The 27,867-nt window shown below is 43.6% G+C and overlaps 1 protein-coding gene across 1 annotated transcript; it reads left to right on the top strand.

The window, feature by feature from the left end:
• Positions 1-1,587: 1,587 nt before the first annotated feature.
• LOC137380338 (sentan-like) lies at positions 1,588-27,015 on the top strand. The gene is made up of 4 exons (XM_068052266.1): positions 1,588-1,661; positions 2,447-2,487; positions 11,877-12,016; positions 26,765-27,015. The coding sequence occupies exons 1-4, from the start codon at positions 1,588-1,590 to the stop codon at positions 26,921-26,923; spliced, it is 414 nt and encodes a 137-aa protein (XP_067908367.1). The 3' UTR covers positions 26,924-27,015.
• Positions 27,016-27,867: the final 852 nt, after the last annotated feature.

Raw genomic sequence — 27,867 nt, 5'->3', positions numbered from 1 at the left:
ATTACCTGCTGCACACGAGCTTTCTGTGATTCATACACAAGGACACCCAGATCCCTCTGCACCAAAGCACGCTGAAGTTTCTCTCCGTTTAGATAATAATTTGCCTTTCTATTCTTCCGACCAAAATGGATAACCTCACACTTATCCACGTTAAAATCCATCTGCCAAAGTTTGGCCCTTTCACCTAACCTATCCATATCCATTTGTAAATTTCTTATTTCTTTATTGCAACTTACTATCCCATCTATTTTAGTGTCATCTGCAAATTTGGCTATAGTACCTTCTATCCCTTCATCCAGGTCATTAATATAGATTGTAAATAGTTGGGGCCCGAGGACTAAACCATGCGGCACCCCACTAGTTACATCTTGCCAACCAGAAAAGGACCCATTTATCCCGACTCTCTGTTTTCTGTTGATTAGCCAATCCTCTATCCAAGCTAATAAATTGCACCTAACCCCATGTGAACTTACCTTGTGTATTTACCTTTTGTGCGGCACCTTATCAAATGCCTTCTGGAATTCCAGATATACTACATCTACAGGATCCCCCATTATTCACTTTACTTGTTACATCTTGGAAGAACTCTAGCAAATTAGTCAAACATGATTTACCCTTCATAAAACCATGCTGACTCTGATGGATTGCGTTTTGACTTTCTAAATGTCCTGTTATTACTTCCTTAATAATGGATTCTAACAATTTCCCAACGACAGATGTTAAACTAACTGATCTAGTTTCCTACTTTCTGCCTCCCTCCCTTTTTGAATAAGGGGGTTACATTAGTTTTACTCCAATCCACTGGAACCTTTCCCGCATCCAGGGAATTTTGGAATATTATAACCAATGGATCCACTATCTCCGCTGCCACTTCCTTTAAGACCCTAGGATGTAGGCCATCAGGCCCTGGGGACTTGTCTGCCTTCAATCCCAATAGTTTGCTCTGTATTTTTTCCCTCGTCAACCTCAGAAAATAGGCGACATGTTTAGATAGAGGATCTGGATCGGCGCAGGCTTGGAGGGCCGAAGGGCTTGTTCCTGTGCTGTAATGTTCTTTGTTCTTTGTTCAATATCCACACGAAGACACATCTGAGGCAGCTAAGCTTAATTTGCTGCCTCTGCTTTAAACTAAATGGCCAATTCCTTTGCCCCCCACAAAGCTCAGGTCCTCACAACCCTGCCGTATTACCCCCATGGTATTTACCCTGTTCCTAGCCTTTAAAAATAGCTTCCTGCTCCTGACGAGCCTGTTAATGAGCTCAACAGACAATTAATTGGATGCAGGCACCCAACCTGTTCCATCCGTGCCAGGTGAAGTTTAAAAATAGCATCGTGTTCTGTAGGCGGCGGGACACAGTGCCGTCCTCCAGGAAAGCGATCTTCAAATCGTACTCGCTGTCATCTTCACTTTCAGCAGGGATTGCAAATATGACCCATTGTTTCTCGCTGAGGTTCAGATAGGAGAATTGGTCCTTGAGCAACCTGGGAAGGTATGGTCTCCTGCTGAGAACTCTACTCTCCCCTCCTCCTGCTCCCTCTTCCAGCAACTTGTCCTGATCTGCTTGACCTCTGCTCATTCTCCAAATCATGCTGTATTCCAAAGGGAATGCCTACTACTTCACCCATGTCTGGGAGAAATTGCTTTGTGCAGAAGCCTTGAAGTCAGGACCAGTCCTTCAGCACCTGCCACACCACTCCCTGTAGATTTCAGCAGCTGTAAGAAACTCTAGAAAATATCGAACAGTTGTACAATCACAGCAACATCCAATAGAAATCAATCAGCAACTAGCCTTAAAGTAGTTGATGATCCCTTTAATTAGCTTGGTGGGAGGGGTGCCCTTCCTGCTGTTGTATGTGTGTTCAGCCTTGCCTGATTAAGAGACAGCATTAGCTGGTGCATTGAGCTCCAAGACGGGACCACTAGTGTCAAATCAGCATTACACACTGATTGGCTTCATGATCAGACTCTCACTTCATGCCTGCTAACTCCCTCATCAATATGGCCTTCAGCACGTCTCACGTTGAGGCACGCGCACGTACAACAGACACAATTTTGGACCTCTAAGGCCTCTCGTAGCACCCATAAAAAGGCACTATGCATCTGAATGTTGTGCCATTGAAGTCCAAGTCTGCAGACAAACATATATGCATTTCACTTTTCTCAAATGTGTAGTAGTGAATAAGGAACAGAAAATTTGGTTCAATGTCTTATTGTTAACAGTATAACTCAAAAGCCAGATTGCTTTGCAAAATGAAAACAAGTCAGGGCTTGCCTTGTAGTTTTTGACCTTTTGTTCTGGGCTACAGGTAATTAATTCTTTGGATTTTATCACAATCAATCATCCAGATAATTAAATTGATTATTAAGTTGCAGGTAGTTATACTTTCCCTGCACAGAGTAGCAAGTGGCTGGTTACTAAAACTCAAATTTCTTTCATGTTTGCAGTTCCAGAAGATCAGTTGAGAAGCAACTCTCTCCTGTGAAAGGTGAGCATGTGGTAAAACATCCAGTCTCACATCATGGAAACTGGCTTTCTTCTAAACACCAAGCTATTCACATTCTAAAGTGCTTAAATTGCTCAACATTCTAAATCCATATCATTCTGACATGGATTAATCTGCACTCCTAATGCCTCCAGTTGCACTTGAGTCATATAAGATCATAGATTAGTACACCATTAAAGCCATTATATTTGCATTTTTTTGTTTTTTTATTAAGTTTAATTGTTTACCTAATTCATCTGCAATCATAGTATAAAGAAAATATAAGATCCATCATATAAGACCATGGCCGGAATTTTATGCTGCCCCCATAGAGCAAGATGGTGGCCGGGGGGGGTGGTAAAATGGAGTGGGAGGCTTGGGGGTCCTTACGACCTGCTCCCGGCTCCCGCCTCCACCATCATTTTACACGGGGTGGCGGTGGCGGGAAACGGCCTGCCTGCCCCAGACCAATCAAGGTCCTGAAGTGGCCAACTGATGGCCACTTAAGGGCTTCGCCCACCGCCACAGGGATTTTATCCTTGGCCGGTTGGGCAACCCAGGCCCGTGAAAGCCACCTGACAAGAGCAGGAGGTTCTCTGGCTGCCTGGGGTGGGGGGGCCCTCTTGGTCATGCATTCTGTGCCCGACGGAGTGCCAGCCCGATGCCATCCCCCCCCCCCCACCCCCAGTCGACTACCCTTGCCTTGCCGGGGCCCGACCGATCACCTCCGGCGTGGCCCCTAAAACATACCTTTTCCCAGGGCCGTCCTTACTCTTCCTCACAAAGCTGGGCTGCGGTCCCAGCAGTGGCCGCCACTCCCAGATGCAAATCTAGACTGGATCACCAGGCCATGCGGAGGCGGGATCGCCACTGACGTTTCGATCGGTGGATGGCTCTCATCCGACGAGGGTAAAATTCAGCCCCAAAACTTATTCTTGACTTTGGTAAGTCAGGTCAGCTATTTGCAGCATAAGTTGATATCCCTAGAATTTAAGAGTGCATTCTTCATAACTCAGAGTTCTGATGGAATATTCTGTGATTATTCAATAGTGGCACTAAACATGGCAATTTCCAGAAATTGTACCTTCCAGCAACAAGAATATAATAACATTAAGAGACAAGTCTACGCGATCTTTGACATTAAACTAAGAAAAATTGCATGTGAATTGAAATAGAAGAAAGATTTCTAAAAATGTACTGCCTTGAGGCATGGTTCTGGCATTTTAAAATAAACAAGCACAATAATAGAGACAGGGCGCTGTTTGTGTACCAAGACTCTTAAATTAGGTTCTAGTTTAACATGAGTCACGTTTAGCAAGGAAGTGATGTCCCTGGTGTTGAACTAATGTGAAAAAAACCTTTTCTATCTCTAACCTTCTCCAGTTCTGATGAAAGGTCATTGACCTGAAACATGAACTCTGTTTCTCTTCACAGATGCTGCCTGACCTGCTGAATGTTTCCGGCATTTTATTTTATTTCAAATTTCCAGCATCCACAATATTTTGCTTTTGTTGAAGAAATATATGGCTACAGTAAATAGAAAGCACTTCTTAAATCTTATTGAATCTTTACATTTTTTGAGACAGAAATCCGTTGAGAAATTGTACATTCTTCTGCAGAATTTCCTTCAGTCAAGGAAAAAAAAACAGTTTTGGTGATATCCACTGTAAAACCCATTACATACTGCAAAGCTTCCTTAAAAATCATTGTGTTTTTATTCTTAAAGAGCTATACAGATATTTAGTTTGTTAACATTTGCAATAATTTGGGGTGGAGCAGGGCCTCAGTATGTTGGGGCATGAAAGCACAGAAGTCACATTGACAGGTTTGGGGATTGTCAAGAAACCCCCATATGCCAAATGAGAAATATTAATTTTATCAGTTGGAAACTTACAATAGACTTTTAATGGAAAAATTGCGACAGTAACTTTTAAAAAACTAGCAGCCAAGATGGCCACTGCAATTTGCATCTGAAATACTAGGAGATTGAACTGCAAACAGAAGTCTGAGAAGCCCTGGACCAGAACAATGGCTTGCTATAAGTAATTGAATTACCTAGGATTGCTTCATTAGCATGACAGTGAAGGCCATCCTGACACATTGGGCTGAATTTTACCGGCACCTCGATGCTGCGAATTGCAGCACGGGGGCCGGTAGACTTCTGCGGGGAGAGGCCCGCCTCGACCTGTGACATCGAGAAGGGCCCGCCGCAAATTACCGGTGGTGGGTGACCTCGGTGCGGCCCCCCCCGCTGCATGGCAGCGGCACCCCAATTACAATATGTTAAACGGTACTTACCTCTGCGGATTATGCAGCCTGCCGCCTCTCCATGGACACTTGCTGATTTTACTTTGAACAGGCGGCCGTCATATGCCATCCCGTTCATGATTTGAAAAGCCGGTGGGTCATTGGAGGCAGAAGGTTTTGTGACTGAAGGTAAGTTCCATTTTCAGGGATCTCACTCTGCATTCTTAAAGGGAGAAGGGAGGGGGGATTACAGGGGTTTCACTCTGCATACCGGAAGGGAGGAAGGGGGGATTACTGGGGTCTCACTCTGCATTCTTAAAGGGAGGAGAGAGGGGGTCTGAGATTACTGGAGGGAAAGCTCTGCAAGCATGAAGGGAGGTACTGTGTACTCTCCCTCCATAAACAATGTACGCTCTGCGTTTGTTTCTGTGTGTGAAGGAACAATGGCACTCCAGTCACCCTGTGTGTGAGAAGGGTACCTGAAAGAGCAGGAGCGTAAAGGTTATATGGGTGGTGGGGGCAATCGATTCAGCTGGTAGGATCTTGATGTGGTCATTCTGTGCCACTCTGAATGTTGGCCAAGATGGGCAATGCCATGCTACGCCACAGAGTTGATCCATGAAAGCACCTGATGTACCCATCAACACCAATCCCTGCCCTGTTAGGAACCTTCGAATACATGAAGGGTTCAACTTTATTTATCACATGCAAATAGGTATGGCTCATCATACATTGTGTGATCCTCTGCTCCTGAGGATCCGTATGCGCGAGAGGCAAAATCAACAGGCAGGTGCGATCCATGTAGAAGCCCCTGGTCGTGAGGAGCAGCCACCAAGGGGAGCTCACCATTACAATTGCCATGCATCTAAAGGCCCCACATGACATGCTATCGGATGTCAAAGCACCAGTGTCAGAGGCGATTGCACATGTAGAGAGGGTGGTGACACGTCTCTGTTCCCTGCTCAACGATGACCTTCAGCCCATAGGCTTTGGTGGGTATCCTATGGCTGCAGTCCTCATATATGCAGCAGTTCTCAAGCTTGACAGCTATGAAGATTTTCAGGGGCCCACCAGAGACCTTAGTGGGGTCACACAGTCAGCAGTGCACCGCTGCATCAGGGAGGTCACCAATGCCCTGCACCAGAGGGCCAGTGAGGATGTCCGCTTCAGGAAAGACTCTCACAGCCAGGCCCAGAGGGCCATCAGTTTTGACTCCATTGCTGGAGAACCATAGGTTGTAATGTTCATAGACTGCACCCATGTGGCCATCAGGCCTCCCGCCAGGCTACCACCTGCAGACGTCACCATTAAAGAAGCCCTCTCAATCTAGGTGAAGCTGGTATGTGAACACCACATATGCTTAATGCAAATCTGTGTTCGCTTCTCAGGCAGCTGCCATGACACCTGGGTCCTGCGCCAGTCCCAGCTGCCACCGCTGTTCACTGAACTAGCTCAGATGGATGGGTGGCTTCTTGGAGATGAGGGCTATCCCTCGCATGGTTTCCGACACCAGTGAGAGACCCCACCACTGCTGCAGAGGAGAGATATAACACCAGCCCACTGAGCTACAACAGCCACCATTGAGCAGGCGATGGGCATGCTGAAAGTGTGCTTCCAATGCCTGTATGGATAGGGTGATGCCCTGTACTACGGGCCGAAAAGGCCAGCTCCTTTTTTTGCTGCTCTGCACAACTATGCACCCAATAGCGATGAGGCCTGGCATGATGAGGATTCCTCCTTGGACTATGAGGACGCTGAAGACCTACAACATGAAAGACACATGGGAGGGCAGATGGCACCCAGGCTCTTCACACAGGTCTAGCAGTGAGCTAGGGATGTATGGAAGTGGTTTATCAGACAAAGGCTGTCTGCTCCATAGGAACCGACATGAGCTCTGCAAGGCACACGTCACCCTCGCTCACCTGCTGTGCACCAGTCCACATCTGCACCATCTCTGTGTAAACCATTAGAGGCAGCAGCTGTCTGAGCCAATGTTCATGTCACTGCATCCATGGAGACGCTCACGAGTAATGGTGACATGGCAATGATGTTATTGCATACGTTGGCTCTCCTGAAGGGCTAACACAGCAAAGCGATGTGACATTGGCGCTACATGCTGATACACATCATTCATACAGAGAAAAGGACACACATGTTGGTTAGGAACATTTAGTGAAAGACATATTTACATTGCTGTGACACCCGTGCATTCCCATTTGTGTCAGTGCGTTCTCTGTAAACGGAGAGGTTGCCCCTTCTAGGTGCAACCTCTGTGCTAGCAGCCTGACTGGAGGAAGGCGGCTGATCTGATTGCCCTTTGGCTGTGGATGACTTTGGTGCTCATACCCTGTGCACATGAGGCCTAGCAGGCCCCGGCTGGCTGGAGGAGTGCTCGTTCATCCCCTTCCAGCATTGGACCCTTTGACGGCAAATGGCCCCACGGCTATTCACCTCCTCTACCATCTCCAGCCAGACTGCCGTGTTCAGGCGGGAGGGCCTCTTCTTACCATCGCTGGTGGAAAGGACCTCCTGCCTTGCCCACACAGCCTGGAGGAGAGTGAGCACGGAGGCATCGCTAAAGTGTGGCGCCACCCTAGAGCACCCCTCTGCCAGCTTCGGCTTTTGGTGTGGTCCTTTAAATGCAAAGGTGACTCCACTGTGCTCTAACTTCTGGCTGCAAGGTTTTTTTTACACATGTTTGAAAACCAGTGCAGGACTGGTGGGGAAATCTGTGCTGTTGTCATGGCTTTTCTACTATTACACATCGACACATATTCACGAACACTTTGCTTCTGCAGCAGCTGATCATAGTTATTGGTATAATATTTCTAATTGGCAATGCAGATAGAATATGAACAAATTTTCTTGGTTTTTAACGAAGATCATATAATTGCAGTTACATGTATTCTCACATAACAGTTAGCAGATAAATGAATACAGATTCCAAGTGCATATTAGTCTGCAGTTTTTCACAGTCAGATGATTAGATGCTCATAGTAGGTAGTTATTCTTCAATTATGGTTCTATTTCTGTTGTGTATTTGTCTTTTATGGTATATTTAAGTCTCACATCCTGGAATGTGCAAAATTAAGATTATTCACCCAGGTGCAGCACGCCTACAAGAAGGAATGTTACATTTGAGTGGAAGAAGAGGATCGCAATTTCATGGGACACTGGGACACAGCAGGGTAATTATGTGGCAGTAAAGCGGAAAGTGCTGGGGTCATTCAGCAGGTCAGGCAGCATTTGTGGAGAGAGAAACAGAGTTAACTTTCAGGTCTGTGAACTTGGACAAGTTAACTCTGCTTCTCTCTCCACAGATGCTGCCTGACCCGCTGAGTTTCTCCGGCACTTTCTGTTTTGCTGCCAGACTGACAGCAGCCCCACTCTTCAGTGGTCAGGTAAGTATTCTTTGGCAGGTGCTGGGGTGCTTTAAATACGGCCCCAGCACCTGCAGCACAGCTGTCAAAATGTCTCTCCCTGCGTCTTTTGTTTTGCCTCCCCCCACGTAATATGGGGGGGCGGGGGGGGTGCGGCTTGGCGCAGTGATGCTAATGAGCCCCCGTGCAAAATATCACAGGGGCTCTGCGGCGGCCGCTAAATGCGGGCACCCCGCTGAGTTTAAAGGGTGGCAGCGCCCGAATACAATTCAGCCCATTGACTTTGAAAGAACAAACCCCACTGAGTGTAAATATTGGCATCCTGGAACCCGTTGAGCCAATTCTGAACCTTGTATCTCATTACAAACAAGGGGGATTGAGAGAAACATGTGACCGTCTGTCCCTCTGTGAAAAAACAGGTGTATTGTTACACTCACAGAAGACAAGGAGTAACTCAGAATGTGCAGCAGCAGAAAGCTGCATGCTTCCCTTTTTCTCTCTCTCTCCCCAGAAAACATCAAGTTTGAAAACTCCAAGCCTACCAACTGCTACAGCCAGCGACCAGTAGAAAAGAGCCAACTACAATTCTGCCTTCAAGAAAACCCTGAGCAAAGCAGGCCAACCACAAAGTGCACTTTGACCGGCGAAGATTTCAAGAATACAGCTTTAGCTGAGGACAACTGTGAGGAGACTTCACAGACTGTGCATTTAAGTTCCATTTATTCTGGACTTTAATCAAACCATCAAATCTATTTTTCCCTCTGTAATTTATTTGTGTGTGTGTGATTCTTGTGTGAATGTGTGCGTGAACGCGTAACGTATTTATTTTCAGTATTTTTAAATCGGGGTTAGAGTGTTAAGTATAAGAAACTTACCTCCTGTTTCTTGTTTCTTCTTTATTTCTTGCTTAAACTCAAGAAAACCTGTCCAATTGGTTCTTTCACGATCACAGTAAAGGTAAAAATGTAAAACACTCAGAGGTGGTAAGCACAACCACTGTTTAAAAGGAATAAACACTATTGCAGTCAAATAAGAAGAGGGGCGAGAGGAGCGCCTGAGACCCCCTCCTCACCTGACCATAACAGGATGCTGTACTCCTACACCTTCTGGCACCAGAAGATAATAAGTTTGAAAGCATTTTGTAGTCTGTTTTTTTGAGCGGTCGCCAACGATTGCTTTCAGGACCATTGGTTAGACCGCACAAGACCTGGTACAACTAGACAGAGCTTGCACTGCTGAAGCTCCGTCCAGTTGGACCCAAATTTTGCATCGGGCTCCTACAATCTCAATTTTCATAGTAAAGCATCATTAAGTGATGAGTTACTCGCTTATTTTAAAGGCCCATCTGAATCTGTAACCATGAGTGTCATGGGCAACAATGCACCCATTCCACCTCCTCACATTGATATTAAACTTCAGGCTGCCTGATATTCAGCTACAGAGCAGATGGCCGTGAGTTAAGTTCCTCAGTTACAGCATCAAAGAATGCAGCAAAGTGGAGAAGAGATAAAAACAGGATTGGACCATATACCTAATGAAGATGGTCATACTATTATAATATACACCAGGAAATTGGAAGGATGTCGAAGAGATACTGTCGGATATTGGGTGGTAAAAGGAGATAGCACCCAGAATGGACAGTAATCCCAGAGCAAAATCCAAGAAGAAATAAATGTTTGAGTAAAGCTAAGAATTGGAAAATACAGTGGGCTAAAGTGAAATTGGTACTTGCAGCTGAGTAGCCAGGGTTTGGACAAAGTTAGTACTTGGAACAGTGGCTGGAAGCTACATATAGAGGACTTAACTTTATATTCCTGCCACCGAAATTGGTAGTGGCGAAAACAATGGCAGCCCGCCCGCACAGGCTGCACGTCACAGAGCCGCAGCGATCCTAAGCGCGGCGGCTCATTTAAATAGTCATGGAGGGTTGCCCCCTTCCTGATCATGTGGAGGGGGCGGGTTATCTGTCCCCGGCAATGGCATCAGCTTCTAGTGTGCAGACACTGACGCCATTTTTAAAGGGCTTTGAGCCCTACAGTTAAATTTAAATATTTATAGCAAAATTGAATTAAAAAAATTAAATACATTTATTTTGCCCCCTCCCACCCCCCAATAATAATTACATTGATTACTTGCTCTCTATCCCCCAAAACACTTACCTTGTCCACCTGACAATCACCGCCCCCCCCCCGCCAAGTGCATAAACTTTACCCTAAAACTCTTCCCACCATCCCCTACACCATTGATGTTACTTTGACCCCTTCCTCACCCCACCCCCCCACTGCACTGAGAAACCTATCTCCTCCCATCTCCCCACAAGTGTTCCGCCTCGTTTCCCCAGACGGGGATCCAAAGGTGCAGGACAGCTGGTTAGTGGCAGGAAGATCGCAAAGGGACAGAAGGTAGCAGTGTACATAAGAACATAACAAATAGGTGCAAGAGTAAGCCATTCAGCCCCTCAAGCCTGCCCCGCCATTCAATAAGATCATGGCTGATCTGTCCCAGGCCTCAACTCCTCTTTTGGGCCTGCTCCGCCTAATCCTCGACTGCCCAAGATTTCAAAAATCTATCTACCTCCTCCTTAAGTATATTTAGTGACCTAGCCTCCACAACTCTCTGAGGTAGAGAATTCCAGAGATTCATCACCCTCTGAGAGAAGAAATTCCTTCGCATCTCAGTTTTAAATGTGTGCCCCCTTATTCTGTAACTATGTCCCCTAGTTCGAGATTCCCCCACCAGTGGAAACACCTTCTCAACATCTACCCTGTCAAGCCCCCTTAAAATCTTATATGTTTCTATAAGATCACCTCTCATTCTTCTAAACTCCAATGAATAAAGGCCTAACCTGTTCAGTCGTTCTTGATAAGACAGCCCCTTCACCCCAGGAATCAGCCTAGTGAACCTTTTCTGAACTGCCTTCAATGCTAGTATATCCTTCTTTAAATACGGGGACCAAAATTGTACGCAGTACTCCAGGTGTGGCCTCACCAACACCCTGCACAGTTGTAACAAGACTTCCCTATTTCTAAACTCTAACCCCCTGGCAATAAAGGCCACAATCCCATTTGCCTTCCTAATTACTTGCTGCACCTGCATGCTAACCTTTTGTGTTTCATGCACAAGAACACCCAGATCCCTGTGGGTATGAGTAATTCATTAATTTTAATGTATTTAAATATGTTAATGGGAGTCCTGTCGCCGAGTGGTAAGGGGGCCATCACAAAGCCTCACCGCCGCTGGCACTATAGGGCCGGGTCCTCCCAGTGTCAGGGTGTGTGAATGCCCTCTCCTGGAGGCATTTTCCAGCCCCCCCCCTCCCCCCACCACGAACCCTGACGTCGGGGGCTCTGTAAAATTCAGCCCACAGTGTGTGTAAAGTTATATCCATTGTGAGGGCATATAGAAAAACGTTGTACAAGAATTCACTTATCTAAAAAAATAAGTTAGACCATGGTGGGTTGTTTTCTGTTTGGCATCGCTGTCTATTATTTTCAGCATTTTTTCATGTCATAATTTGAATTCTGTTTAATTTCCTGTAATTGCTGTCCATGGACTATCGAATATGAGAAGTTAGTTAGGCGTATTAGGAAACAGTTATACTTGCTGAATACAAGACATGACTTATCGAAGTATCAGATTATACAATTAATAGTCATTGTAGCTAAAAATTATCAGTAGAAAATATATTCAGTAACTTACTTAATGCAGATAATGACTTACATAAGGACCAAATATTCTAATTGGTGTCTTTTTCATTATTTGCAGCATTAAGAAAGAGCACAGATCTGGAGAAATCTGTTGCTACAATAGCTTTAATATTCAATAATCACACTGGTCCAGATGGAAAACTCAGTAAAGCTCAGGCTAAAGACATACTTTTGACCCAATTTCAGAGTTTCATAAAGGTAAGAACGTGTTGGAAATGGTTCCAGTTATTGTAATATGTAATGTTTCTATGTTGCAGAGATTGTGGCTGGGATTTTATGTGGCCCCTTGAGGCAGGGTCAGAGGCAGGCGTGCATGGAGTAGCACGACAGGAAGTGGAGGGGCGGTGGGGTGGAGTGCCCATCATCAAGCAATCTTCCCGGGGGCGGGATAGGCTGACAACGGCCTTCCTGCCCAGAGGCCAATTGAGGCCCTTAAGTGGCCTATTAATGGCCAATTAGGGGCCCCTTTCCACTGCTGCTGGGATTTCACCTGTAGTGGAGATGGGCCTCTGCCATGTGGGGAGGTCGCCTTGTAACAGAAGCAACCTCCCTCTGGTCCTGTTGGGGGAGGGGTCCGTCCTTCGTGGGCAATTTGCGGCCTACAGAAGACCCCCACCGGGAACAACTTTACCCCCCGGGATCCCCCCTCCCCACCAGACTACACAACCACACCACCCCACCCTCCACCCCCTTGCCAGAGCCTTCCAGATTGGCTCCAGTGACCGTACCTCACTTACCCCTGGTCTGGGGTTTCAGCACTGGGCCTGTCCAAGGCCTCGGCAGTATCGGCAGTGGCCACTGCTCCCTGAATTGCTGCCAATACTGCTGAGCTGCCGGCCCTCTGATTGGCCGATAGATCTTGGAGACAGGATCCCTAGCTTTAAAGGCACAGGGATGCCAGCTCCTGAAACTTTGATTTAAAAAGACTGAAGGATCACTCCGGGGGTCAGGAAAAGACAGAGGCTTCCCCCTGCCTTTTCGGCCCAGTGCCGGGGGCCCCACCTCCAGCACAAAATCCAGCCCAATGTTTACCAGCAATTTTGTCGAACAGGATGACTGCAAGTCTTTCAGCTGACTGCTCACTTTAATAACAATGCAGTAGTCAGATAATTGCAAATATATGCTGACAAAAATGAACTGTTTTTGTCTAATATTTAGGTTTCCATTGAATTCTTTAATTTGATCACAGCAGATAAGGAGTTAAAAACATTTACTCATAGGAATGATATATAACCTGATATATCATTGCAATAATTTGTAGCTTGATCTCCAGGCAGTTTCAGGGAGGAGTAAAGTCAGGCACTTTGAGCAAAAACATGCCTTCGAAGAGAGTGGTATATATAGAGAATAAGATAAGCCAAACAACTTCTGTTGTTGATGAGGAAAGATTATCATTTTAAAGCAACATAAAAGGTAACTATATTCGCAGTTTTAGACCTTAGTTGCAAATCAAATATTTATTTTCCACTATATGAAGAACAGAAAATTTGAAATTATTGCCAATATATATAGTGGATCAGAACTTCCTGTGCATTTGCACCAAGAGACACATGTAATCGGGGCATAAAGCAAACATCCACTGCAAAAGATCATGCATGTTATCTCCAGGACAAGATAGCACACAACACCAGGGTGCTTTTGGAGCTGGATACAAAAGAGTGAGAAATCAGCAGCCTCTCCAGAGCTTTTAGGGTAGGGGATTTCGAGGCAAGGGGCTTTTGTGAACAGGTTTTTAGCCATTACTTGTCAAATGTTGGCCAGAGATGAGAATTTTATGGGTCCAACAATGAGAAGAAAACTGCTTGTTTCAAACTAGCAGGCATACCAGGTACTGGAAGGCTGACCAGAGGGGGAATTTTATGCTCTCCCCCATGTCGGGTTTGGAGGCAGGGAAAGCATATATTTGTCAGGGACCCTGCCACCTTCCTGCTTCCACCCAAATTGAGTCCGGGGTGGGAAAGCCTGTTAACGGCCTTTCCTCCGCGCACCAATTGAGGCCCTTAATTGGGGGGCAATTAATACCAAATTAGGGGCCTCATCCCACTACCACTGGAATTGGCCCAGTGGTGGGCGGGCCTGTTGCCGCATGGAGAGCACGTCAAGCAAAAATGTGCGGGTTGCTTGACCGCTTCGGGGGTGAGGTCATATGAACATACGAATTAGGAGCAGGAGTAGGCCACTCGGCCGCTCGAGCCTGCTCCGACATTCAATAAAATCATGGTTGATCTGATTGTAACCTTGATTTCACATTCCCGCCTACCCCCAATAACCTTTCACCCCCTTGCTTATCAAGAATCTATCTACCTCTGCCTTAAAAAATATTTAAAGACTCTGCTTCCACTGCCTTTTGAGGAAGAAAGTTCCAAAGATTCACGACTCTCTGAGAGAAAACATTTCTCCTCATCTCTGTCTTAAATGAGCGACCCCTTATTTTTATATGACCCCTAGTTCTAGATTCTCCCACAAGGGGAAACAACCTTTCCACATCCACCCTGTCAAGACCTCTCAGGATCTTATATGTTTCAATCAAGTAGCCTCTTACTCTTCTAAGCTCCAGCGGATACAAAGCTAGCCTGTCCAACCTTTCCTCATAAGACAACCCACCCATTCCAGGTATTAGTCCAGTAAACCTTCTCTGAACTGCTTCCAACAGATTTAAATCCTTCCTTAAATAAGGAGACAACTTAGTGACTTTGAAATGGGACCTGGCTTCGGGAAGAGAGGGCCCATAGAGAGCCACCTCCCTGCCCTTGCTGTGGGCTCCACACATCCCCATCCCCCGGGACCCCCCACCCCATGAAACCCCTCCTGCTGAGACATGCCTATGGCCTGGGTCCAGGGCCTTGGATGGGTGCTCCACTGGCAGCAGCGCCGCCTCTGCGAAGGCACTGCTCAGTGAAAGAGCTGCCAGCCTCTGATTAGCCGGCAGCTCTCAGCAGGCAGGACTTCTGCCGTCGGGTTCCTTGATCCCAGGGAAGGCTCACCACTGTCCTCTTAAGTGCCTAATTGGCACTTGACCCTGCTGACCTACCCCAGAGGAGGAGGCAACGCAGGGCTCTTGCCGGCGCTTTTGCCAGTGGTCAAGACCCCAGATGCCTGGATAAAATCCTGGCCCAGGAGTTTCAGCACTGAGGCTCAGAGTATGGAGGAGTCCAGTTTCAGCCTGTGATAGAATGGAAGTCCTTCCTCTTAACATAATCTACTGGTTTATCTTCTGGTGCCTTGACAACTACATGGATACAATGTATTCTGCCCTGGATATAAGGGAAGTCAGCCACTACTGCTCTCATTCTGGCTATAGGTGTCAATTGGGAAGGTAATGTACTGGTTTTCTCTGGAAGGGAGGGTATTGGTGACTGCTTGATACAGCTGTGCACTGATGTCACCTGTAACAGACTGGAATGAGCCTGTGGTGAAAAGTTATGAACAGTGATGAGTTCCACTATAACAAAGTATTGCTTCTTGGTTCAGGAGGCATCAGACCCTACTGTGACAAACCTATGGCTGCAGTCTGAAATAACACCAAAAAGTGCTGGAAATACTCAGCACGTCTGGCAGCATCTGTGGAGAGAGAAGCAAAGCTAACATTTCAGGTCGTGACCTTTCATCAAAACCAGTTGCTGCCAGACCTGCTGAGTATTTCCAGCACTTTTTGGTTTTATTTCAGATTTCCAGCATCTGCAGTATTTTGCTTTTATGTTACTATGGCTGCAGTTTGCCTGGTGAAATGTAGCTTCCTCATGCACTACTCCTCAGGAATATCCAAGAAAATAGCGCTTGGCCTATAGACCCTGTAGACTGCGTAAGGTCGGCTACACGCAGCTCCACTCACTGTTCTCTTCTAACAGGCCCATCTGCTGCTTACCTTGGTTGTTGAAGCTGCTGCTGATGCTTTTTTTCTTCCTCTGACTATTCATCCATTGAAACAACACCCATGATGAGCAGTGAGTTCTTAATGAGGGTCGGTGAGGGAACGAGAGTCAATAAGCAGCAAGTTAGAAATTCAGAATTGCATTAGAAATACATTGTTCGCAATGGTACTCGGATCCGAATGATCTAAAGTAAGTGTCCCTTTAAATTAACCCTTGGGGTATCTAAAGGTATTAACCCCTTGAATTCTCCCATTATCTCCACACAAGATTTCCTCCATGCATGGAATGTAGTGAAATTCTAAACCAGGCCTTTTTAAATCTAGAGCGAAAAGAAAGTTCTTATCTTTCTATTTTCATAGACTGCTATAAAGTCTCCCACTCATTCCTCCCATCTCAAATTCTATCATCTGTAATCACTCCTTCTTCTGAAAGAAACATTTATTTCATTCAACTTGAGACGTGAGCTAGCTAGCCACTTATTCAGATCTCTGAACTAACCATACTTTCAAAATACAAAATAATTTTTCGTGTTCAACACAATACATAGGACTGGATATATAAGAACATAAGCAAGCATGAAATGAGAAATAAACATTCAGTCCATCAAACCTATTCCTTCCACAGCTCATGTACAATTTACTATATAATAGAGTACAATTCCTGAGAAAAATAAAATCTGCACTTATATTTCTAGATCGCGATGAAAAAATCATAGTATTAATGTACTGGCTGGATGTCCTCTTCAGACCAAATTGGTTCTCTATCCATTGAGGCCCCATGAGATATCATTTGTTTTCTACAAGTAAGATCACTGAATAACTCGCAAGTGACATAGTCGCAAATTGGCTCGTGGGTAGAATAAAAACCAAATCATACAAATATTCAATAAGAACAGACTTTTTAACATATGTAAAACAATGCATGACTAGAAATGTCACTGCCAATAATGTTAATGTAATATTTGTGACATCAATATGTTGTTATGTGAGATACATGGACTTAAGTCTGAGGTCCTTGTATATATTCAGTGATTTGAACCTATAATAAAAGAAAGCAAATCTTAAACTACCCTGTTACCCAGAATATTAAAGCTACATGTTTAAAAACTGAATATATGTTTTTTTCAGAAATTGTGAGTTAAAATCAATTACTCAAAGACTGAGATTCACATCACATGTAGTTTCATCCTCATGGTTTATAACATGATTTTAGCCTGCAATTAGCACAAATCTCAATCTTTTCTAAAATGCTGAATGTCTTTCTAATTATTGTTAGATGTCAATTCAAAAATAGAGCAAAGGGGAACAATTAGTATAGTTACTAGTCTACAATTATGTTGGGAATGACTATAACCCACACTTGCAATTTAGTCAAAAGATCTTCAAAACAATTAAAGGATTCAAAATCAAGAATGTATCCAATTATAAATGTTTCAAGCATTTGGTTAAAATCTCAGGAGAAATCAGGTTATTATCCATATTCTAGTGGTACGGTTTAATTGCATTTATCCAACAGTTACACAACTGAAAATAATGTCAATTCAGACAATGAATAATTGATTGGCCCCTTTAAAATATAGTATTGTTCAGCTGCCATGTTTATTAAGGACCGTGCCATAATGCATGTCTCAAAAATTAGGTTTACTTTTGCTAAGTTATTTTATTTTTTAATAAAATAATCAATTTTTCTCAATATTTTCTGGAACACCAACCGATACAATATTTGCCGAGTCCTGCATTCCCAGCTTCAACGTTCACTTGAGCGTGGACTCAAAATGCAGCAACAATGTTTGGATTGCACAAAAGCCATGTGTATAGCAAAATTATTTCTGACCTTGATGAATAAGAATAGACTTTGAAGATTTTTTGGTCTGTTGATAAGCATGATAATAATATAGGATATTAAGCAAGAGATGTCATAGAACTGCCAAAATGTAATTACATTTTAATTCAAACTGTACAATTGTGTTTTAAGGATTTGTCTTCAGCTCACTTTACATTACACAATGGAATGAAGCAGGACAGAAAGTTTATTTGCAGAGAGGTCTTTATCAATACAAAAATAGGGTAGGCAACTAAACATTTTAGTGCATAGAACAGAGAATTTCAGCAGAAGTCTGTGAATTTGCAATGTGAATACTGCAGTATGCCTCACTCTTTAGGGGAGTATCTCACCATATTATTTAGCTTAGTGATGAAGCTGAGTGGCTGCTCATCTCAGTATCTAACATTCTGGCATTGTTGCATATCGTTTTGAACAGCAACACTGCAAAAATGAGCATTGGAATTGGGAAATGTCTCTGACAGTCCCAAATTAAAATACCTTCACGTAGGTTAAATAATTTTAACAATCTTCTGTGTAGCTGTTAAGCAAAAGTTGACCGACATAATTCTTGTGAATTATTACAAATTACACCTAAAGAATTTTAAAAGGTGGTGATGGCAAAGCTTAGGCAGAAAACTCAGAGTGAAATTAGTTTTAGATTTGAGTTATTCTTTTGTTTTCCTCAAAAAACGTTTACCAATTCTGAACTGATATGTGTTGTGCTGCTACTTTATGGTGAACAAATGTCTTTATTAGTGATAATGAGATGTCAAGGTGATGCTTGTTATACCTGATGGAAGAGCATTGAAGTTCATAAGTTCAAACATTAGCTTTGAATGAATTGGCTTCAAAAGACAAATTTTACTAATTCTCATATAGAAAACTTGATGGAAGACTTACTGGTAGATAAGTACTTCAAGCCGGGGAAGGACTCGATATCAGGTCTAATCCTATACTGTAGAAATCCACCTCCTGCTCATGGAATAACCATGTGGCAGTGGTTGCCAGGAAAGAGGATTATAACTAGGTTAAATACAGAGGGAAATTGATACATATTTTTAAAATATTTGTGAAAAAAAATAATAAATACAAGAAGAAATTCAGGAGAAACCTCTACCTGGAGAGTGGTTAGAAGAGGGGTGGACAGCTATTTGGGCTGGCGGGCCACTCAACAAGTTTTGGTGAACTGTTGAGGGCCGCACGCATAAAATGAATTGTGTTAACAACTGCTACTTAGATAGTAAATATTAAATATTTAGAAATCTATTCTTTGCTGAATATACGGCATTCAGCACCTACCTTTCTGTTCTTTGATGAGGTCATTTTCTAATTTGGGTTAGTGTTCAAGAGTATTTTTCTGGTCAGACATGACATGGTCACATCAATGTCAAGGAACCCCAGTGAAACCCAAATCACATACAAACACAATACTACAGAGAGTCACTTTCCTTTTGCTCGACCAGTGATTCTCAAAAGGTTTGGTCAAAGGATCCCTTTTTGAATGGATTAATAATCACGGGCCCCCCCATCTAAATTATAACGCTATACAATAATAACATGGACATACTGCATTTAAACTTCAGAGAATTTTAATAATGCTGTTAAGAAAACATGATATGAAGATTTCCCTCTATATTGTTTTTGCATATGAATTAGGGTGAAATAACTGTTGACCAATAGATCATTGAAATGGGAACAGCATAAATATTTGTTGTCAGATCAATGAAAATATTTGATAGGCACAGAAACTGGTAAATTTAATAACCTACTTATATAATGCACACTGGCACTTTAAAGCACTTCAGTTAAATCTGTTCCAGTAGTCAACACCAAGTCAGCAGAAATCAGGAGACAATCAGAGGGTTACTCACAGTGTTCATTTTTGTGCTGTTCTCAGTGCTCCTCCATGTGCACTCTCCTCCTTATCTGTGGCAGCTGCACTCTGTTCTCAACGCACAAAAAACCCGCCTCCAGCTATCGCTCATTGGTTTGCTTTGGTGCACTTCCTGTGGTCATTCATAATGCAATGCAGCTCAAGGGCCAATGAAATGCTCCCATGGGCTACATGTGGCCCACAGGCCATAATTTGCCCACACCAGGGTTAGAATGTGGAACCTGCTACCACCTGGACTAGCTGAGGTGAATACCATAGTTGGAGTTAAGGGGAAGCTAAATAAGTATATAAGGGAGAAAGGAATAGAAGGTCATCATATGATCTTAAGAAATAGGAGCAGCAGTAGGCCATTCGGCCCCTCAAGCCATTCATTCAGATCATTGCTGACGATTGTGGCCTTATCTCCACTTTCCTGCCTGCCCTCCATAACCCTTGACTCCCTTGTAGATCAAAAATCTAATTCAGCCTTGAATATATTCAATGATCCAGCCTCCATTGCTGTCTGAGGAAGAGGATTCCAAAAATTAACGACACTCTGAGAGAAGAAATTCCTCTTCATCTCTGTCTTAAAAGCGAGAACCCTTATTTTGAAACTATGCCTCTAGTTCTAGATTCCTCCAAAAGGGGAAACATCCTCTCAGCATCTACCCTGTCAAGCCCCCTCAGAATTTTAAATGTTTCAATGAGATCACTTTTCAGTCTTCTAAACTTCAATGAGTATAGGCCCAAGCTGCTCAACCTTTCCTCATAAAACAACAGCTTCATCCCAGGAATCAGCCTAGTGAACCTTCCCTGAACTGCTTCCAATGCAAGGATATCACACCTTAAGAAAGGGAAACAAAACTGTACGCTCTAGGTGCAGTCTCACCAATGCCCTGTACAGTTGCAGCAAGTCTTCCTTACTTTTATACTCCATCCCCCTTGCAATAAATGCCAACATTCCATTTGCCTTTCTAATTACTTGTTATACCTGCATGTTGACTTTTTGTGATTCATGTACAAAGATCCCCAGATCCCTCTGTTCTGGAACATTCTGCAGTCTATTGCCATGTAAATAATATTCTATTTTTCTATTCTTCTCGCCAAAGTGGACAACCTTACATTTTCTCGCATTATACCCTATCCGCCAAATTTCTGCCCGCTCACTTGACCTATCTATATCTCTTTACAGACAATTTGGGCTGTATTTAGTTGAGCCTGTGGGGATCCTGTCTTAGCCGCACCTCCCCCCACCCCCCACGCCCTAGCGCAATTCAACAGTGCTCAGGCAATTAACTGCCCGACAGCTCAGTAGTCTCAGCAGCACCGGGAGTGGTGGCACTGCTGGTACTACACCAGGCCTGGGACCAGGCCCAGTGCTGGTGCCCCAGACCCAAGGTAAGTGAGGCAGGGTCGCTGGAGTCAGTCCAGCAGACCCCAGCGATGGTGGGAGAGGGTGGGCGTTGGGAGGGGATGTTAATGGAGGAGCAGCCTTTGCCAACAGGGGCCCTCCATGGGGAATCTGTGGGCCATGGAAGAGGTCCCCACCACCAAAGCCTGTAGAGAGGCTGCCTGGTTTCACTGGGCATTCCCCTCACGTGGCGGAGTCCCCACCCCACCACTGGTTTAATTCCAGAGGTGGGAAGAGGCCCTTAAGTGGCTACTGATTGGCTGCTTAAGGGCCTCAATTGACCTGTGGAGGGGAAGGCCATCTTCGGCCTTTCCCACCCCTGACTTAATTGCGGTGCAATGGGAAGGTGTCAGGCCCTCTGCCCCTCCACCTTTCGTCGCAATTCTATGGGCCCCCTCACCTCCTAGCCCATCCCTGAGGGCCCATTAAATTCCACGCTTTGTGTCCTCCTACCCATCTTTGTATCGTTTACAAATTTGGCTACATGGTCCCTTCATCCAAATCATTAATATAGATTGTAAATAGTTGAGGCCCCAGTACTAATCCCTGTGGCACTGCACTAGTTACAGTTTGCTAAGCTGAAAATGCTCCATTTATACCAACTCTCTGTTTCCTGTTAGCCAATCCTCTATCCATGCTGATATAAACCCCCAACATCATGAGTACTAATCTTGTGTAGCAACCTTTTATGTGGAACCTTATCGAATGCTTTGTTGAAATCCAAATACATGACATTTACTGATTCCCCTTCATGCTTGTTACATCCTCTAAGTAAATTGGTCAAACACCATTTCTCTTTCATAAAACCATGTTGACTCTGCCTTTTCCCAATGACAGATGTTAGGCTAACTGGCCTATAGTTTCCTGATTTCTGTCTCCCTCCTTTCTTGAATAGAGGTGTTACATTTGCAATTTTCCAATCCTCTGGGCCCTTTCCAGAATCTAGGGAATTTTGGAAGATTATAGCCAATGCATCAATTATCTCTACAGCCACTTCTTTTAAAACCCTATGATGCAGGCCATCAGATCCACAGGACTTGTCAGCCGTTAGTCCCAGTGGTTTTCCTAGTACTTTTTCTCTAGTGATTGTGATTGTTTTAAGTTCCTCCCTCCCTTTGCCTCTTGATTTTTTACTATTCTTGGGATGTGGTTTGTGTCTTTACTGTGATGACAGATACAAAATACTTGTTCAAAGTATCTTCCATTTCCTTGTTTTTCATTATTAATTCTCCAGTCTCATCCTGTAAGGGGCCAACACATACTTAAGCTACTCTTTTCCCTTTTTATATACTTGTAGAAGCTTTTATTGCATGTTTTTGTATTTCTCATACAGTAATTTCTCCCTCTGTTTTTTTAGTCATCCTCTGCTGGTTACTAAAATTTTCCCAATCTTCTGGCCTACCACTAATCTTTGCAGCATTGTACGCCTTTTCTTTCAATTTGATACCATTCTCAACTTCCTTATTTAGCCACGGATGGTTTGTCCTTCTCATAGAGTCTTTCTTGCTCAATGGAATATATCTTTGTTGTGAGTTATGAAATATCTCCTTAAATATCTGCACTGCTCTTTTACTGTCTTACCTTTTAACCTATTTTCCCAATCCACTTTAGCCAACTCTGTCTTCATGCCCTTGTAATTTCCTTTATTTAAATGTAAGTCACTTGTTTCAGACCGAAATTTCCCATGCTCAAACTGAATGTGAAATTCTTTCATGTTATGATCACTGTTGCCTAGAAGATCCTTTACAATGAGATCATTTATTAGTCCTATCTCATTACACATTAGCAGGTCTAAAATAGCCTGCTCCTGGGCTGGTTCCAGAATGTATTGTTCTAAGAAACTGTCTCTAATACAGTCTATGAACTCATCCACTAGGCTACCTTTGCCAATTTAATTAGTCCAATCTACATGAAGATTAAAATCACCCATGATTAATACAGTACCTTTCCTACAAGCCCCCCTATTTTTTGATTTATACCCTGCCCTACAGTATAGCTACTGCTAGCGGGCCTATAAACTACACCCACCAGTGACTTCTTTCCTTTGCTATTTCTTATCTCCACCCAAACTGATTCTGCATTTTGATCTTCTGAGCCAAGATCATTTTCACCACTGTACTGATCCCATCCTTTATTAACAGAGCTACTCCACTTCCCTTTCCTTTCTTCCTATCCTTCCAAAATACCCTTGAATATTTAGTTCCCAGTCTTAGTCACCTTGCAACCATATCCCTGTAATGGCTATCATATCACACCCATTTTTTTCTATTTGTGCTATCAATTCATCCATCTTGTTCTGAATGCTATCTGCATTCAGATAAAATGCCTTTCATTTTGCCTTTTTACCATTTTCCCTAATCTGACCTATTTTCTGGTGCTCTCTTATGTTTGCATAATATATATATTTGTAAGCATAATGAAAGAGGAAGTGCTTGAGGGTCTAACATCCCTGAAAGTGGAAAATCGCAGGACCAGATGGATTGCATCCCAGGTTGTTAAAGGAAGCGAGGGAGGAAATAACGGATGTGCTGAGGATTATCTTCAAATCCTCACTAGATACAGGCAAGGTACCAGATGATTGGAGGTCTGCGAACGTTGTATCATTGTTTAAGAAGGATGTGAGGGATAAGCCAGGTAATTATAGGGCAGTCAGTCTGACCTTGGTGGTGGGTAAATTATTAGAATCTATTCTGAAGGGCAAGATAAACTGTCACTTAGAAAGGCACAGATTAATCAGGGAAAGTCAGCATGGATTTGTTAGTGGAAGGTCGTGTCTTACTAACTTAGCTGAGTTTCTTGAGGAAGTGACAAGAAGGATTGTGAGGGTAGTGCAGTGGATGTGGTTTACATGGATTATAGTAAGGCATTTGACAAAGTCCCACATGGCAGACTGGTCAGTAAAATGAAAGGGGAAGGTAGCAAGTTGGATCCAGAATTGGCTCAGTGACAGGAAACAAAAGGTAGTAGTCGACGGATGATTTTGAGAATGGAAAGTAGTTTCCAGCAGTGTTCCACAGGGCTCAGTGTTGGGTCCCTTGCTGTTTGTGGTATATATTAGTGATTTGGTCTTAAATGTGGGAGGCATGATTGGGAAATGTGCTGATTACACAAAAATTAGCCGTGTAGTTAATAGTGAGGAGGAAAGCCGTGGACTCCAGAATTATATCAATGGTTTGGTTGAGTGGGCGGAAAAGTGGCAAATGGCATTCAAACCAGTTAAGTGTGAGGTATTGCATTTGGGGAAGGCAAATAAAGTGAGGGAATATACAATAAACAGGAGGATATTGAGAGGGGTAGAAGAAGTGTATGTCCACAGGTCCCTGAAGGTGACAGGACATGTGGATAGAGTGGTGAAGAAGGCAAATGGATTGCTTTCCTTTATTGGCCGAGATATAGAATACAAAAGCAGGGATGTGATGCTGGAACTGTATAGAGCGTGGGTTAGGCCACAGCTGGAGTATTGAGTGCAGTTCTTGTCACCGCATTACAGAAAGGACATGACTGCTCTGGAGAGAGTACAGAGGAGATATACAAGAATGTTGCCAGGACTTGAAAGTTGCAGCTATGAGGAAAGATTGGGTAAGCTAGGGTTGTTTTCCCTGGAACTGAGGAAGCTGAGGGGTGACTTAATTGAGGTGCACAAAATTATGAGGGGCCTAGATAGAGTAGACAGGAAGGACCTGTTTCCCCTATCAGGGAGGTCTGTTACTAGGGGGCACAGATTTAAGGTGATTGGTAGAATGATTAGAGGGGACATGAGGGGAAACTTTTTCACCCAGAGGGTGGTAGGTGTCTGGAATTCGCTGCCAGGAATGGTGTTGGAGGCAGAAACCCTCAATTCTTTTATAAGGTACCTGGACATGTATCTGAGGTGCTCTAACCTGCGGGGCTATGGACCAGGTGCTGGAAGGTGGGACTAGTTTGAGCAAATAGTTTATTCGACTGGCACAGACACGATGAGCTGAATGGTTTCCTTCTGTGCTGTACTTTTTCTATGGTTTTATGGTTTGATGGTTTGTACACTCTATCCCTTCCTATCACACTCTGTTTACCATTACCCAGATCGCTAGCCCACACTTTTGCCTTTCCCTGTCTTGTTAACTTTCTAAATTTCCCCTCACCTCAACTCTCCCCCCACTATTTAGTTTAAAGCCCTTTCTACAGCCCTTGTTATATGATTCACCACGACATTGGTCCCAGCACAGTTCAGGTCCCTCTTTCCCCTGTACTGGTGCCAATTCCCCAATGAATCAAAACCCATTTCTCTCACACCAATCTTTGAGCCACGCGTTGAATTCTCTGATCTTATTTAGCCTATGCCAATTTGCTCGTACCTCAGGTAGTAATCCAGAGATTATTACCTTTGTGGTTCTGCTTTTTAATTTAGCCCCTAGCTGCTCATACTCCCTCAGCAGAACCTCTTTCTTAGTCCTACCTATGTCATTGGTGCTCACATTGGCCACAACGACTGGATCCTTCCCGTTCCACTCTAAGTTCCTCTCCAGCCCCGAGGAGATATCCTTAACCCTGGCACCGGGCAGACAACAGAGCCTTTGGTACTCAGCTCTCGGATGCAGAGAATGGTATCTTTACCCCTGTCCTCTACTATATTCCTTTCTACTCCCCCCACTTGAATGGCCACCTGCACCACAGTGCTGTGGTCAGTTTGCTCATCCTCCCTGCAGTCCCTGCTCTCGTCCACACAAGCTGCAAGAACCTCGACCTGTTGGACAAGTGCAAGGGCTGAGGCTCCTCCATTGCAATCTTCTGGGCCACCATACCTGTTTTACTCATAGTTACACCCTCCTGTTTCTGATAATGAACCAAATCTGAAGTACTGCCTCCTGGGACAAAGTGTCCAGGTAACTTTCTCCCTTACTAATGCATCTCAGTGTCTGAACCTTGGACTCCAGCTGATCAACTCTGAACCAAAGGTCCTCGAGCTGCAGACACTTACTGTAGATGTGGTTGTTGTGTCCACATGCTACAACTGCCCTGCCATCATTATTGTGTTTTATTTAACTAATTAAATTTCAAGTTTAGAAATATTACTGAATGATAATTTGTAGTTATATTAAGTAGTTTAACTAGTTAAGCTACAAACTTAATGTTTTTTTAATTCATTCATGGGATTTGGGTGTCGCTGGCATTTATTGCCCATCCCTAATTGCCCTTGAGAAGGCAGTGGTGAGCTGCCTTATACAATACTTATATTTCCACAGTACCAGTTTAAACTACTGCCCCAGTTTAGAATGGAAAAAAAACCTTAAAATTCACCAACCAATCACCTAAGTAATGCCTCTGGGCTTCAGCTCTCAGGTCTCACTGTCTCCGACTTACTCTCTTGGATCACTCCTTGTTCTGTGAAAGACCAGAAAACCACCTCTTCCCTCACTACACCAATTTCCCACAGTTACCAAATTCCTGAGTTAAGCACGCTGTCACACAGGACTCAGTTGAGCAGAACTTCATGCTACTTCACGCTGATAGGTTCAGATGATGCAGAGTGGTTGGAGGCTTAGGAGAAGCATTAACACTAGCATGGATCTGTTGGAACAAATGGCCTATTTCTGTGCTTTACATTCTATGCAATGTAATTCTGTGTAACCTTAAAAGTGAAGCAAAGGGTAAGTCATTGACCCACAATTCTAATGTTCTGCATGGCACAGGTCAAATCACAGCCCAGCCTGCTGACGTTTGCTCCTCTACTTTCTCCAGATGGACATTCCATCATTTGACCTGATTATGATCATGTGATACTATTTGGAGATGCAATAGTGACCAAATGGGGGGGGGCGGGGGAAAGTCTTCTTGGTGCCTAGCCAAGAGTAATATTCAACTGCAAGTCAGAGTGCCCAGCTTTCTTAAATGTGAAGGGATGATAAAAGGGAACATTAGAAAGAAGTACAATTGCAACAAAGAAAGTCCACATACCTATAAGCTGTCTGATTCTAATCTTTTCCCAGGGACAAGAGCTGAAGCCAAAATACAAAGAAATTATTTCTGACCTTCATGAAGATAAAGACAGAAGAATTGACTTTGAAGATTTTATGATACTGTTGATAAGCTTGACAATAATGTCAGATCTTATGAATGAGCTACGATGTATAACAGCTAAAAAATAATTCCACTTTAATTTGAACGACGAAATTGTAATTCAAGATGATATTTTGTTACACATTTACAAAGAAGACTTTTGGTAGCTCAAAGAGTCAATTAGAATGCAATGTGGGCAACAAAGGATTTCTGTGTCATACTGTGTAGCGCTGAACCTTCCTCAAAATCATCAAGTTAAATAATGATGAACAATTTTGTTTTCAATAAATGTAACATTATTTAATCATGTGCTGTTGCCTGTTGATGTTTGAATTAAAATGTATAATCAAAACATTATACACTAAGATTGTAAAAAAAATTAACAATGCATATGAGAAGAAATAACAAAAGAAAAAGATGTTTCTTTAGAAAAATGTCTAATGGTTGAATAACAATATAAGTTACAGTGGCTCAGCCAAAGAATCTCACTGAGTATCACAGAGACCTTCTGAAAAATGTACATATATTAGAGTCCCTAGGACACTGCACCATCTCAGCACAATGAGAATGATGACATTGTCCTGTGTACCATTACATATGTAATTCCTGCCATCCAATCACTTAATGACATTGGTACTAGCTTTGGAGAAGTCTATATCCTTAACAGCCCTCGCCAAAACTGAAGGACTTTTGTGTGAAAGACACCAGCTTAATGATGAAAAATAAAGAAACTGTAACCCTGTAAAGGGTAAGGAATAAATCTGTCATACACAGTGCAGGTCTGACTGACAGGCTACACATCTTGAGTGCTTTCAGATCATATAATTGGATCCTCTCGCCACATAATAAGCTTCATTTTACAATTGGTGAGCAAGCCATTTCAGGTATTGGAAATCTATGTCAGAAACTGGTCATTTCCATCTCTTCTAGATATCTGTGAGTGCTTTAAGACCTGGTGAGTGGCACCAACATTGCTCACACTGGAAACTAACCACAACTTTTAATTAATAATGAAGGTAGGAGAGTCAAAAAA

The sequence above is a fragment of the Heterodontus francisci genome, chromosome 19, assembly GCF_036365525.1.
Source record: "Heterodontus francisci isolate sHetFra1 chromosome 19, sHetFra1.hap1, whole genome shotgun sequence".
Lineage (NCBI taxonomy): Eukaryota > Metazoa > Chordata > Chondrichthyes > Heterodontiformes > Heterodontidae > Heterodontus > Heterodontus francisci.
The sequence above is the reverse complement of the archived record's forward strand: the minus strand, read 5'-3'. Positions and strand labels throughout refer to the sequence as shown.

Bases quoted from the DNA above. Each gene is read 5' to 3' on its own strand.
- LOC137380338 (XM_068052266.1), top strand. From the start codon at position 1,588: ATGCTGTATTCCAAAGGGAATGCCTACTACTTCACCCATGTCTGGGAG. The intron at 1,662-2,446 runs GTCAGGACCAGT...TCATGTTTGCAG, and splicing joins CTTTGTGCAGAAGCCTTGAA to TTCCAGAAGATCAGTTGAGA. The intron at 2,488-11,876 runs GTGAGCATGTGG...CATTATTTGCAG, and splicing joins GCAACTCTCTCCTGTGAAAG to CATTAAGAAAGAGCACAGAT.